This window comes from Bremia lactucae, linkage group LG16, assembly GCF_004359215.1.
Source record: "Bremia lactucae strain SF5 linkage group LG16, whole genome shotgun sequence".
In the NCBI taxonomy this organism is placed as follows: Eukaryota; Oomycota; class Peronosporomycetes; order Peronosporales; family Peronosporaceae; genus Bremia; species Bremia lactucae.
In genome coordinates this window covers 2048893-2062490 of record NC_090625.1, presented here as the reverse complement: position 1 = coordinate 2062490, position 13598 = coordinate 2048893, and the positions used below count along the sequence as shown (strand labels likewise).

The following is a 13598-nucleotide window of genomic DNA, read 5'->3' as shown; positions in this document are numbered from 1 at the left end:
AAACTTAATGCGTTTAAATAGAGCACGTAGCGACGTATCATACAAAAATAATGGCGTAAGCGGTCAGGATTCGGGCATTTGTGATGCAGGTGACAGCAGTGCCGTTGATATATTTATAGACGGCGTCGAGCTTGATATTTGATGATTTCGATAAAATTCTTCCAGAGAAGCTAACCGCTGGGCATCGCTCACAAGCCGTTCCATGGACATCTTTATTCCGATTCAAGAAACAATCATAAATTCTTTAAACATCGTTGTCACCCAAAAGATACTGGCAAAGCTTACATTTTTAATCTCGTCAAGCACGAATCGACGAATGGATTCTGTTTCACTCAATCCTGTCGAGTCTGAAGACGTTGTTTCAATTAGTGCTTCTTTCTTAATCTTGTGACGACTACAACAACACTTGTACTTTGGACTACCGCGCCTCGTGTCCATAATATTCGGTCGGGATATTAAATGGCGCGTCTTACTGCTCGCTCCTCTAATCGAGTCGAAGCCTTTGCGGTGGTGCTCAATTGTCTCAATGTTTCGAGTTATGAAATCAAACGAGTGCGACTGCTGGCGACTGGCTTGAACCTTTCCTTCTCTTGTTAGTCTGCGTTGAAAACTCCACATGAAATCTTGCGAACTAGACGAAATTGCATTGTCGCCATTGATACATGCATTTAACGAAGACGTGCGCTGCATTTTGTGACGGCTTGCAGGTCGTCGCTCGACAAGATCCCTTGATCTAATTAATCGAGGAGATACTGGAAGCGATTGGCTACAATCAAAGCATGGCAGATCCGAGCCTGCTGCCTCCTTTTGCTGATCTACTTGGTGTGAAGACTTTGCTATCGTGGCATCCGTGCCGTGTTGGTTTACAATTTCAAGCTGATTGACTCGATCTTGCAATGCATCTTTCCAGTTCTCTTCCTCGTCGTCGTCGTCCGCCCATTCTTCCATCGACTTTCGCTGCTGCCACACCGACGTGCTTATCGTTAAAATTAATCGAGAAGATTCGGTCCAATTGCTACATACTTACTGCAAATTGTAACCCAAAGAGCTCCTTCGGCTCGATTTCCGTTGTATTGGTATCTAACGGTTGTTCATCGCTCCACATGGCTTCATCCTCGTCGTCGATGGCCAAGATCAGTTTCGAGTTCGCGCCATCGTCGCTCTGTTTCTGCTCTAGCTGTGGCTTTTCAACGTGTTGCTGAGAATTGTTCCCAAAGATGGAGCGGAACGTGCGATAGGCACCGGCTTCACCAGTCATGGTGATGTCTTCCATCCGTTGAAAGCCCTGGGTGGGGGGGGGGGTAGGACGAACGTGAACTTCTCTCTTGATTAAAGAAAAGGTAACAGAAATAAAGGCGACGGTTTAGAGGCGCAGCATGCCTGTCGGGCCCTACGTCCGTCCGTCTGTCTGCTTGAGTTTCTGTGGTACGGAAGCCTGCAAGGAAAAAGCTTACTTTTCTCGGATTCTTGGGTAAAAATGACGGACGCAACGGCCCCCGCTAGGAGTGGTCGATAATTATAACAACCAATCCGTAATAGCATATGGAATATATACGACGAATCACAGTGTGGCATGAACTCCTAGAAGGGAGTTCGCGCAGCGAGATAATGGGTTTAGCGTCGTCGTCTAGTTGTCGCCTTGTGCTGGGTGGTGTTTGTCAGAGCGCTATTCGTACCAATCATATGCCGAAGCTCATGACTCAGAGATTTTCTGACTCCAAAATCAATTCAAAATAGGCATGCAATGACATCAGACGTTAACTGTCTTATTTATTTTTCGAAAAGATGGACTTTTTAGATTGTTGCACAAGTTTGCGCACATCACTTGAGACCTAATGATTAGTTTAAAGAATTTGCGGAAAGCAATCAACAAGTGATGAATTTGTAATTAAAGCGGATGAGAAGCATTGCTCGCGGTTTCTCCTTTCTTGCAGCTGCCTGCGCATTTATTGTTTGCTTGGCTAACATCTTTTTAAATTGTTCTTTTAAAGTGGTGCACATATTACGCCTCGGATTGCACCATGGCTTTGCTTTTTGAAGAAAGGTGAATTTCGAGTTGGCTTAACGCAACAGTTTGTTAAACATACAAATCTGAAGACCCTCTTGAATTCTAGGCGTCTACAGACTATACGTAGCTTTTAAATTAAATTGTGACATTCATAATAACAACCTTTTGTGAATTTATCGTGCAGCGTGACATCAGGAATATGGCATCAAGGTTTTCTTTTTTATTATTAAATGAGTCTAACAGTTTTTTGGAAACCGGCACGCATGTCCGCGCTGCGGCTTCCTGCCTTTGCAGCTGTGCACCAATTTTCGTGGCCACACTTAGGAACATCTGGCGCATTTTATGGGCGTCACTCTTCGTAAATTGCTATGGCTTTGTGTTTTGACTTAAGATACTATGATGTGTGATCATGTAGGAGAAAATTGATGACATTTTTATGCTTTAGGGAAAGAGCATTCGCGACATAGATTACCGTCCTCTGAGAACGTCCGGTAGCCTAAACTTTATCGCGAATACATTTATTAACATAACAAGACTGAATTCAAGTATGCTCTCGAGGGCAGCAGCTATTGTTTGAAAGTCGTACTTCACATTGATGACGACTGCTAAGATGCGTGTAAAAGATTGTAGGAATCGTGCGCACAAAAATAAGTTAGACTCTAACACTCTATTTAGAGACGACGGCAAATTTGTCTCAGACAAATAATCGTCGCCGTTGCTTTTTAATTCCAGACTTTTTGCTTCGCGTGATTAATCACTTTAGTTTCATGATTTCGATATTGAGCTTCTAAGTCTATGATAGCAGTTTCAGCATTAAAAATTATGATTAGAAAAAGTAGTTTTTCCAAGAAAATACAAAAGAGCTTTAAAATGCATACATTTTAAGTAACTAAACTTCCGACTTCATTACAGATGCTGCAGTGCATTTTGACGCTACAAAAAACATATTACATGTAAATTATTTGGTATCATCCATATATAAATAATAATAAATATGGCGGCTAGTACTGTCGTGATGTCTCAATGCATACTGAAGGAAGGTACCCATTTTGTAACAAGTGTATCGTTACATGTAATGAATTGTTAGCTAGTATATTATTTAAAAGGTCGATAATTTTAAAGGAAAACTACTTCATATAGTAATAATCGGAAAGCTTATCTGTAACCGGGTGACCGTTACATAAAACTAACACCTAAATGTTTTTTATTAATATATCATCTGAAAGGTAGAGAATTTTGGAGAATATTACAAAGCAATGTTCGGAAAGCTTACTCATTGGTAGAAATAGGCCATTATATCTACTTGCTCCGCGGTCCAGTCAGCACTGGACGCGCGCAAAGAGAGACACAGATAAGACTTTATTACATGCTTTGGATTAGTATATAATTAAGTTTGTAGTAAATAGATAGAAACAGAAGTACTCAATCATATTAATACAATAAACTTTTAACCCTTTTTAAAGCAAGTAATTTAAAGAGAGTCTTCCTCTGCACGTACTAGTAGAATACTTGTGCAACGCTACACCCCGTATAGAAGAAGTATTAGCGAAAAATGAACCGATAAAGCACGATTCTTTTTCATCAAGAAAGGTTGTTTGCAGCACAAAAAGTACCTCTCATAAGGAAATAATATTTATGTTAAAGACACCCTCTTCATTGAAGTTATTATATGTGTATTATGATCAAAATCATCTGTCCTCTTTCGAATGATGTGAACTAGTGTACGTGAAGTGACGTGTGACACCCCTTGCAATGAACAATGCAAGTGGACTAGCACTGAAGCAATGCAAAGCGGACTTGCACCGAAGCAGTGCAAAGTGGACTTGAACTGAAGCTGTACAAGTCGGCAGTGCCTCATTACACCTGGTAGCACTTTGTAGTCCGTCCAAAGACCGCATTCTATCATCTTACATGTCCATGTTAGATATAACTGGATATACGCATCACGTCTCGCGTGATAGCTACTCCTTTCTAAGTGACGTATAAAGGAGTGCGGTTGAACGAATGCGTTTGACCGTAAGGTATAATGCCATCCTGGTCATGCTGTCCGACTTGGATAGAGATGCCCTTTATTCAGCCATCGCAAAGTTCAAACAACATGAACTTGACGAGGAAGTCAAAGGTAGCCTTGCTTAATCAGCAAGGCTCTCAACAGGCAGAACTGTAGAGGTTACAACAGGTACAGACCCTGTTCTTGATATGACGCACACGCGGCGTCCCGTAATCTCAAATATTGACATCTCTAGGTATAGGGGAGTCAAAGAAGACTCCCTCTTAAGATGTTTTGTCGAGCTGGACGGTGCCATAAGAGATCGTCACATCGTCGACGAGCAGATGCAAGTCGCCTTTGCTCAATTACATTTGGCAGGTCGTGCCAAAACGTGGACACTAGGCCTTAAGTTGCGCGAACCACATGTATTTGGCTCGGTAGAAGCTTTATATAGCCCGGCTAAAACAGACGTTTAAAACGCCTAGGGCTGAGTTCAAGCAAGGCAAGCGTGATGTTCTTGCTTATGCACAGCATATACGAATCTTAGCGAGTTGTATCACGAGCAATCCAGTTTATGAACACACGTTGATTACGGTGTTTATGCAAGGTCTTAGGGATGGCCCCATGAAGACCCATCTGTTCCGCTTGAAACTGGATGGGCTCCTCCGGGACGACAAGAGCTTGGAGGTCCAGAACCTATGGACCTCTCTTACGTCGAAAGCGAAATACCTCGCTTTCCGGACAATAAGCAACTGCAGACGATGCAATCACAGTCAAAATTTAGGTCACTATGCTCATGGCCCATGCCCAGTACTGAGGGGTACTGAATGTACTTATGGACAGAATGCCAAAAAAGGCAACGGTCGCGGGTCCGACGTTGTTGCGAAATCGCAACAGCAAGACGGACCGCCAAAAAAACGGTCGGGGTCGGTATCCAGCAACCTCAAGAGAATTTGCAATTCTCTTGACTAAAGTTGCTCCAGGCACACAAACATTATGTGTCTCTGCACCTGGTGGTGAGATACCACTCATCATCTTGAAGTTAAAAGTGACAAAGATTTGTCACTTGGACTGCGGAGCGTCGAATAACTTTATTCGTCGCCAGTCACTAGAGGTCGTAGGCTCAAATACGTTGAGCGCGACATCCCTCCAACGATGATGACGGTGCGTCTAGCGACAGGCGCATCGATAACAGTGATAAAACGTGTTGCGCGATTTCTCTACACATTAAAAGATTTACAATATGATGATGATCTTATCGTACTGGACTTGGATGACAAATTTGATGTCGTATTAGCTTTACCTGGGCTCAGAAAATACGAGCCAAGGATCAGCTGGCAGCATCGATCCGTAAAGATTTCTGCCACTTGTTCATCAGATTGCATCTGATGAACGTCTTGGAGCGTCTACAAGCGTGTGGATGTACTACGAGAGAGTGCGATAATTTCACTTGTGGTACGGTCGTTAGTACGACTGCACAAGATCACAGTGTGATAACAAATCACACTGTGGAGTCAGCTTCCGGCGACTGTGCAAATGCACAAGCAGCGTCGAAGGTCCACCACTCAAATCAGACGATTGGATTGAGGCATAAATTTACGCCTAGCGGGCGACATTCAAGAAATATACTGTTTGGCGAAAGGGTACAACATGATGATCCTAGGTCGAGTAGATAGTCGACCGTAGATGACCCGACTGTGATAGCGCAATCACAGTCGAAAGAAGTTGAGGAGATAAGTTTTCAAATACTCAAGAAGAAGTTTCCTCGAATAGTTAATGCTAGAGTAACTAAAGTTCAGTATTTCGTGTAATTTATCTCTTGGCAGCCTGTTGAAAAGGGGTCCCAGGAAGAAACGAGACATCGAATGTCTTGGTTAATGACGGACCAAGAGTAGGCGCTTATACTCTTGATCTGTATGCGCCTCCGAAGTTATTTTGGAGATAGCTCAATCACCAACCCTAGAACCTAAACGGTTCTTGGCAGAATAAAACAGATCTGTGTACTCATCACAGAGGACGAATACGTAACCGATATTCGGTCAGCGGTAATTTTTGCAGAGAATGAACGGGTTCTCAGTAGCTCTTCGATGGAACAAAGTGTCCTCGACGTGAAAAATCGGATTAAGAGATATACTACTTAATCCTAGGAGTCACTTAAGACAAATTCTTCTTACAAATATTTAATTTAATCCATGGATGTATTCCCTGAAGCAGTTCCATGCGAGTTGCCTATGGATTAAGGCACTCGGCATGAGATCGAGCTCAAACCAGGCTCAAAGTACTGTATCATGAAGCAGTAGCCACTTCCTCGTGAACAAGTACTTGCGATCGATAAATTCTTTATCGATCGATTAAAGCGGGCCATGTAAGGGAGTCAACCTTCCCACATAGCTCTTCGACCTTGTGTGTGCGAAAGGCCACAGGAGGGTGGCGGATAGTCCACGCATTTAATAAACTTAATGCTGCAATGGTACCGGCTCAAACGCCGATACCTAGAAAAGATATAATCATAGATGGCACGCCTAAGAGTACCATCTTTTCGTCTACAGATCTGATGGATGGATTTTATCAGATCCTTATGCGTGAGCGGGACATCCCGTACACAGCAGTGAGTACCCCAATGGGATGCATTGGAAATGGCCTGTAGTGCCACAGGGGCTTAATAAAGCCCTTGCAACATTTAACAGATGCGTAACGAATCTGTTGAGACCGGTGCGAGAATTCGCATCGAGTTATTTTGACGATGTATTTGTTTATAGCCTGATATGGACAGAAAGACGGACGTGGAAGTTCATTAAATTCACGTTCGTCAGGTTCTTACACTTATGCGAAAGCATAAGTTGTACGCAAATCTCAAGAAGTGTATGTTCACTGAAAGCGAAATACTACTTCTTGGGTGCATCGTCGGTAAACTCGGCGTGCGCCCGGATCCCAAAAAGATCAAAGCAGTCATCGACTGGCCAGTTTCAGTCGATGTCAAGGGACTTAGAAAGTTCCTTGGTTTAGCGGCGTACTTGCACAAGTACTCTCGCAATTATGCAGAGATGACAGTTCATCTCTCTCGTCTCCTGAAAAAAGACGAGAAATGGTTATGGAACATTAGATCCGACCTATGTGTCGGATCTAGAGTCGAAGATCGACAAACTCGATCTCTACCTCGTTTTTTTGGAGGAGTATCTTGATCATGAGCACGGTAAGCGTCACACAAGATGCAGACTCACCGTATCGAACGGTTGGAAGACCGTTCGAAAAGTGCATACTCAATATTGGAGTACAAACGGAAGTGTCACGCTCTCTCCGTGACGAGCTGACGTCAGCTCAATGCAATTTCAAGGAACATCGGATTCAGTACAAGAATCTCCATTCCCAACATTAGAGTCTGGTTCATGATCACAAGAATCATTTAGGGATTCTTAAATGGGGTGGTCAGATCCGTCCGGGGAAGAAACCACGGGCGGAGCCGACCAAAATAAAAATGTAGGACGCGTTCGCATCCTTCGTGGTAATTTTATTGTGTACGCCTTGCCATTGCGATGCAGTACACGGAATGGATTAATGAACTTGGGTAGTATTTTTTATTATCCACATTAGTGACTACATGCTTAGGCAAGTTTACCGTAGACAATTGTACTAGATCATTAATTTTAATTGAAAGAACGTTTGCTCTTCCATGTTGGTCTGCGTTCCGTATCTGCCGGGCCATTGTGCAAGCATGGAATTCTGAACGAAGCGGGCTACTGATTCTCGAGCCAGCAGAAATTCCTCTAATGACTCATTTCTTGTGTCTTTTTCAGTGCGCTTTGTGCACTGCCATGTGATCTTTCTCTTCTTCAGCGAGGGATTCCTCTCTGGTACTTTTCTTTTGCGGGAGGGGACAATAGTATCATCACTATTGCTGAGCTTCTCTGTTTCGATGTCGATTGTTTCGACATCGACATTATTCGCGTCGTCCGTAATTTCGACGCGTGATGAGCATAATCCAGAGATGGCTTTGCTCGTGCGAGTCCACGCCCCTTAAACTAAAGGATCCTCTAATTGGGTAGGTATCCGTTGAAGACGCATGCACCGAGTCGTTGTTGGAAATTCGGCCATCGGTAAAAACTCGCTCCAATTAGGATACGATTGGACGTATCCTCGAAGCATTTCTTTGAGAGCGCGATTTATGCGTTCCGCCTGACCATCTGTTCTGGATGATCAGAAGTTGACAGTCAGCCGTGTTCCGGGAGATCAGAACACGGATTGCCAAAACTACGCCGTGATCCTCGATCGGAGACCAGTTCACGGGGTAAGCTGTAGAGTCTGAATTCCGTGCCGATAAAGACACGGGCACAGCCCGGAGCCGTGATTGACTCTGGCACTGCAGCAAGATGTACCATCTTGCTGAATCTGTCTACAAAAACAAGGATTCCGAAGACGAAGTCCATAGATTCGGACTGCCAACATTCCTTTGGAAGTGGTAGTGGTTAGAGAAATGGACATGATGGAGGGCTAGGCTTCACCCGTTGCCTCACCTTGCAAGCACTAATGTACTTGCGCACGAATCGATACTGGCGGGGCAGTTAAAATCGCGACTTACTGTTCTCACGTCCACGATGATAACATGTTGGTGCATCGTGACACTCATACATGATGGAAAAGCCGAAATCATTGTGAGTTGGGACGATGACACGTGGAGTGTCGCCGGCAACGGCTGTGTAGTACAGTAAGCCGTTGCGTGTTGTGTATCGATCTGATGACGATCCCTATAAAGCCGGTAAATCTACAAAGTATTTATTGGATGTATTCATCAGATGATCCATTAAACGCAGAACGTCTTTATCTTCTGTGTAGGCTTACTTTATGTCATTAAACAAAGTTGATGACGTAACACTTGTAATGAGTATTGCAACAGTGGGATTATTTCCACTGTTGGAGTGCGCAGCCGGCTCGAAATCGGGTCGGCGTGATAACGCACCAGCGACGACATTAAGTCGTCCTGGTTTATAGAATTATTCTTCGCGAAAAAGGATAGCCACCTCTTCATTCTTTGCGAGAGGTGTGGGCTATTTACGGCCGTGCATTATGACGCATGGTCCGTATATACGATGAACGGTCTAACTCCGAGGAGATGGACCCTTAATTTAGCCAGTGCATATTTCATGGCAAGGAGGTTCTTGTCATGGACTGGGTAATTGCGTTCAGCTGGTTGCAGCTGACGCGATCGGTAACAGACGACGCGCTCCGCGCCGTCCGTATTGTATTAACGCACAGCCGATTGCGAAATCGCTGGCGTCACAGACCACATGGAATGGTCTGTCTTGATCTGCAATCGCCAAGATGGACGATTGCATCAAGCTTTGCTTGATACCTTTAAAGGAACGCTGACAATCAGCATTTTCCCTCCTCTAAATTCTCACTGTGGTCAACGTTTTCTTGTGGAACGTATCAAAAACCGCCGTTATTCGAAGGGGCAGCGAACGAGTTATCTCGTTCGCTGGCGCGGTTATCCACCTTCGTATAACAACTGGAAGCCTCGGTCCCAGCTGTCAGCTGACATTAAGGGCCTCGTCCGTCAGTATGACGAGACCCATCCGATATATCAGAAGGTCTGTCGAAAAACACGCGCCCCTAGCGCCTGAAAATTGATTGCAAAATGTTAATCGCATCGGGCATCTCGATAGATAAGTAAGCCCTTCCCCAGGGCAAAGAAAGGAAATAAATATCCCCTTTAATTTGTTCGTGTTGTCGACACAACACGGACAGGGATCACCCCACGTGGGGCATAGAAGTCCTGCCTCACGAGATAACCGATGCAGTTTGAATCTTGCAACGGTTGAAGTTCGGCTTTAAACTTAACGCAAATCGCGCGCTAAGTTTTTGAAGCCAGGCTTTACGTCCAATGACTTTGACATTGCGAATAAAACGTTCCAGGCTTGCATCAACGAGCTTTTATCTCGCTTGCTATTGCCCGCGTTCCCTAAAGCATGTTTGCTTCCGACGATGAGGATGTTTCATCATCGCCAGCACCTATCTCTGTGCGTGGTGATGACGATGACGTATCGTAATAAAGTTCTTGTGGTACCCGCTCAGGCGAGTGCAGACACTAAAACGTTTCGTCTTGCCTCTGAGAAGAACCCGTTGGTTTTGCCCGAACGGCTAGTCAGTAGCTTGTCTGGAGAGACTACTCCTCACAATAAATATATTCTTATCTATTGCTACAAAGCTACAAGGCCTTGATCCCAACGCGAAGGAATTTCGCGCTAAAGAAGATTTTTATCTCGATGCTTTTTAAAGCATCGGTGGTATAGTGGCAAAAACAAGCGAGATTAAAGCTCATTGGTGCAAGCCTGGAACGCTTTATTCGCAATATCAGAGATATTGGACGCGAAGCCTGGCTTCAAAAAGTTAACGCGATTCGCTTAATTTCTCGATGCTTTTCTTATGCATCGATGGGATAGTAGCGCGCTCTAGGAGCGACGCCCTTGGCCCGTTTAAACGAGACCATGTAGATGGAGGGGCATCAGTGATATGCCATCGTGACATAGCCACGTTCAAAACGACTGGCTTGTGACACCGACTGAGCACTTCACGTGTTGTCAGCGGAGCTTAAGGCTCAGAATTGGCTACGTCAGAACTATTATGGATAATAGTCTGAGCGATAGACGTTGTGGTTAGGTTAGCAACGCCGGTGTCGAATGATCCGGTGGTTGCACGTGACTCACCGCTGTGTGCGATGCTCTAGCTGGTGGAATCTTTAACAGCTCACATATTTTAGAAGACAAATCATGTCCACCGTTTTGAGTAACTTCCTGTGCTCCCACGTTGCTAACGCTTGCAGTTGTCGAATACCTTCAAGTTTCAATTCTTGAATGCATTCCCCTATCGTAACATTCTTGCCCTCGTGAAGTACTCGATTTCGTTGGACCCAGAGGGTCGTATTGCATATCGAACATAACAATCACCAAAAAGGCTTCCATTGACAGACGTAAGCTGCCAAATTATCTCCATACGCGTTTTACAACCTCCATGTATTTAGTGGAGTCAGCGACGGGAGCCTCCGTGCCATACAAAAGCTCGCATACTGCTGCAGCCTGTCTTGTGCCACCATATGACCTGTCCAGAACGTAATGATTATCTTCCAGCACCCTTTACCCACATCTGGTATTCGGTGATTGCATTGCGGTGACTCCACAACTCCTTCGGGGTCTGTTCTAAAGCCGCAAAGTGTCTTTCATTCCGTTCCGCTGATTGGTGTAACCGCTGGCTTTCCATTTAGCCTCTTCCCAAGTTCTCTTTTGGCTTGCTTGTAAGGTGTCGTTTTACATGCCGAAGCACGTGACAATTCAATGTAGTCAGTGGAACGTCCCAGCGGAAACCGTGCACGACTGGGTGTGCCTCTACGACAAGTCCATGGTCCCTTTAAATTGATACAGGTCCGCCACATCCAGTCGGCTCGCTACGAGATAAGATGCCTTCTCATCCTTCAGTGGAATCCGTTCGGCCCTTGTCTTAGAACGGTCGCCTCCAGAGTTGCTGTGCCATGAACTGTACCGCCTTGTCAGCGATTCGGGACTCGGAGATTCGGCGGATTCCGTAGCGTTACGAAGCTCTGCACCGCGCATTTCTCTGCAACGCCTAACGGAGGACTGCCAAAGACAATCGCTAACGCCCACCGCGTTACTTTGCGATACGTATGATGCAATGCCGCCCCCGGAGACATCGGGATGAGAAAAGTTCACGTGGTGGGACCCATTCTCTCAATTTTCAAGTCGGCCAGAGGACACTGCCAAATTCTGTAATATTTTCGCGAGATCATTTTCTTTCAATTTCCGTCCCGGACTCAGTTGCCCCTCCCACGGCGCCATTGAAGACACCCTCTCCAGCTGCACAACCTGCCTCCTGCGTACGGTTCTGTTAAACTACTTAAGCTCCGCGTGACAGACGCCTCTCCCAAAAAAAACACCGGCCCCCGCCAAGAATTCATCCCGTGGTCACGAGGGCATCGCCGAGGGCTTCACCTGCACCGCCTCGAGGGACTATACCGCGGCCTCCTTCTTCGATGCAGGGCCATTTCACGCCGTAAAAAGGTACCTTTGCGGCCCTCCGTGATGACTACCGCCGCGACCCCCCCCCCGCTCCATGTCCCACCAGAGGCCTCCCTGACAGCGATCGCGAAAGATACTGACGGAGCGACTATCCACTCCATCGCCTTGCGCGAGGTCCAACGCTCCCAAATTAGCGTGGCTGATAAATACAAGCAATTTGTCCCAGCTGGCTTGGTCAATGGGACCTTCAGCACGAGGACATACTGTCTTCGATCTGCAAGGAAGACCAGACTGCAAGCTGGAACGCTGCTACCCCCTACGCGTGATTTCGTCCGTTTTTCGCGGCAGCGAAATTCGTTCCACATGTACCAACCACGACACGGCTATTTATTTTAGAGGCACAGTCCTCCAAATGGGCCAAAATTATATCATCTGATCGTTCAGTGTCTACGACCGTTTTTGTATTGTGTTGGCCTCACCGGTATCTACTCGGATTTGGCTAATGACACGATTTTCGCATTCTTCGCCAACCTCCGCTTATTTTCGATCATCCGCCGACGCACAAATGCGGGGCAATGACGTCTCGGGACCGCAATCCGGTACGGGGCACTAACGTATCGGGCATTATTGACTGAACAGATCCGCGTATAGCGCTGTTCGAAACTTTTAATAGCTCTCTTCGGGATATCTTATTTGACGGATCTGACATCTTAGTTTACGTGCAGCACAAATTGCGCAAACTAAGCCGAGCGACTCCACCATCCGCTCAATCCAAACGCCGTGCGGCGCGCAGGCTCGTGACAGTAGACCTCCCACCGATACGACCCTCTCATTTTGGCCGGTGTTCACCTTCCAGTATTTTAACACGAAAATGGATAGTCTCAATCGCCAACCAACGATGCGATCGTGAGTCTCTCTCCCACAGCTACAGCGTCGATCGACCCTCCTCTTCCTGTAGCATCTGCTTGTATGCATTTCTGTTCCGTCCACGACGCCGTGAGTCGCACACCCCTTCGCATGTCACCGCCACCCTGGTTTGTTCTGCAGCTTGACTGCGGAGCCAAATGCTTTGAGCATTGGTATCGTCTTCGAAGTCCTACACGCCGTCTTGCCGACGGCTACCCCCCCTACCGCGGCTCTGGGTAGTCCTTGGCTCGTTGTGGTACGAAAATTTCAGGCTTTGCAACGTCTTCGCGACTCGACATATTAAACGACCATCTCGTCGATATAGCTGGTGGATGCGCCGCTGAGAACAATTTTCTCTTTCGCGTTGGCACCTTACATCGAAGTGTAAGCAGGCTTATAAACTATGCCAAACCTATTGATATCTGGCTAATCCGCCTTCAAACTTCGTCGACCGCCATGGCTCTCTCCCGTCTCCGACATCTGCCGGGCCATCCAATTTTTGCTAGAACATTTATTGACTCGAATATGGACTTGCAGCTTCCCATTTCATCGCCAAACTCTAACGATGGACCGATCTATCCACTCCAGTCAGCTTCGGTTTTCTGCCGCTCCCAACAATCATATCTGCTGTTGACGGAAAACTACTTTGGCGGCTCTCTGTTGAGGTCAT

The 13598-nt window shown here is 45.9% G+C and overlaps 2 protein-coding genes across 2 annotated transcripts; both read right to left on the bottom strand.

The window, feature by feature from the left end:
• Positions 1-10856: 10856 nt before the first annotated feature.
• CCR75_004907 (uncharacterized protein) lies at positions 10857-11249 on the bottom strand (the record flags this gene model as incomplete). Its single annotated transcript, XM_067962993.1, is given in 3 exon segments — positions 10857-10967; positions 10988-11123; positions 11134-11249. The coding sequence occupies 3 exon segments, from the start codon at positions 11247-11249 to the stop codon at positions 10857-10859; spliced, it is 363 nt and encodes a 120-aa protein (XP_067815684.1).
• CCR75_004906 (uncharacterized protein) lies at positions 11250-11697 on the bottom strand (the record flags this gene model as incomplete). Its single annotated transcript, XM_067962992.1, is given in 3 exon segments — positions 11250-11394; positions 11409-11603; positions 11618-11697. 3 exon segments carry the CDS (start codon positions 11695-11697, stop codon positions 11250-11252), a joined length of 420 nt encoding a protein of 139 aa, XP_067815683.1.
• Positions 11698-13598: the final 1901 nt, after the last annotated feature.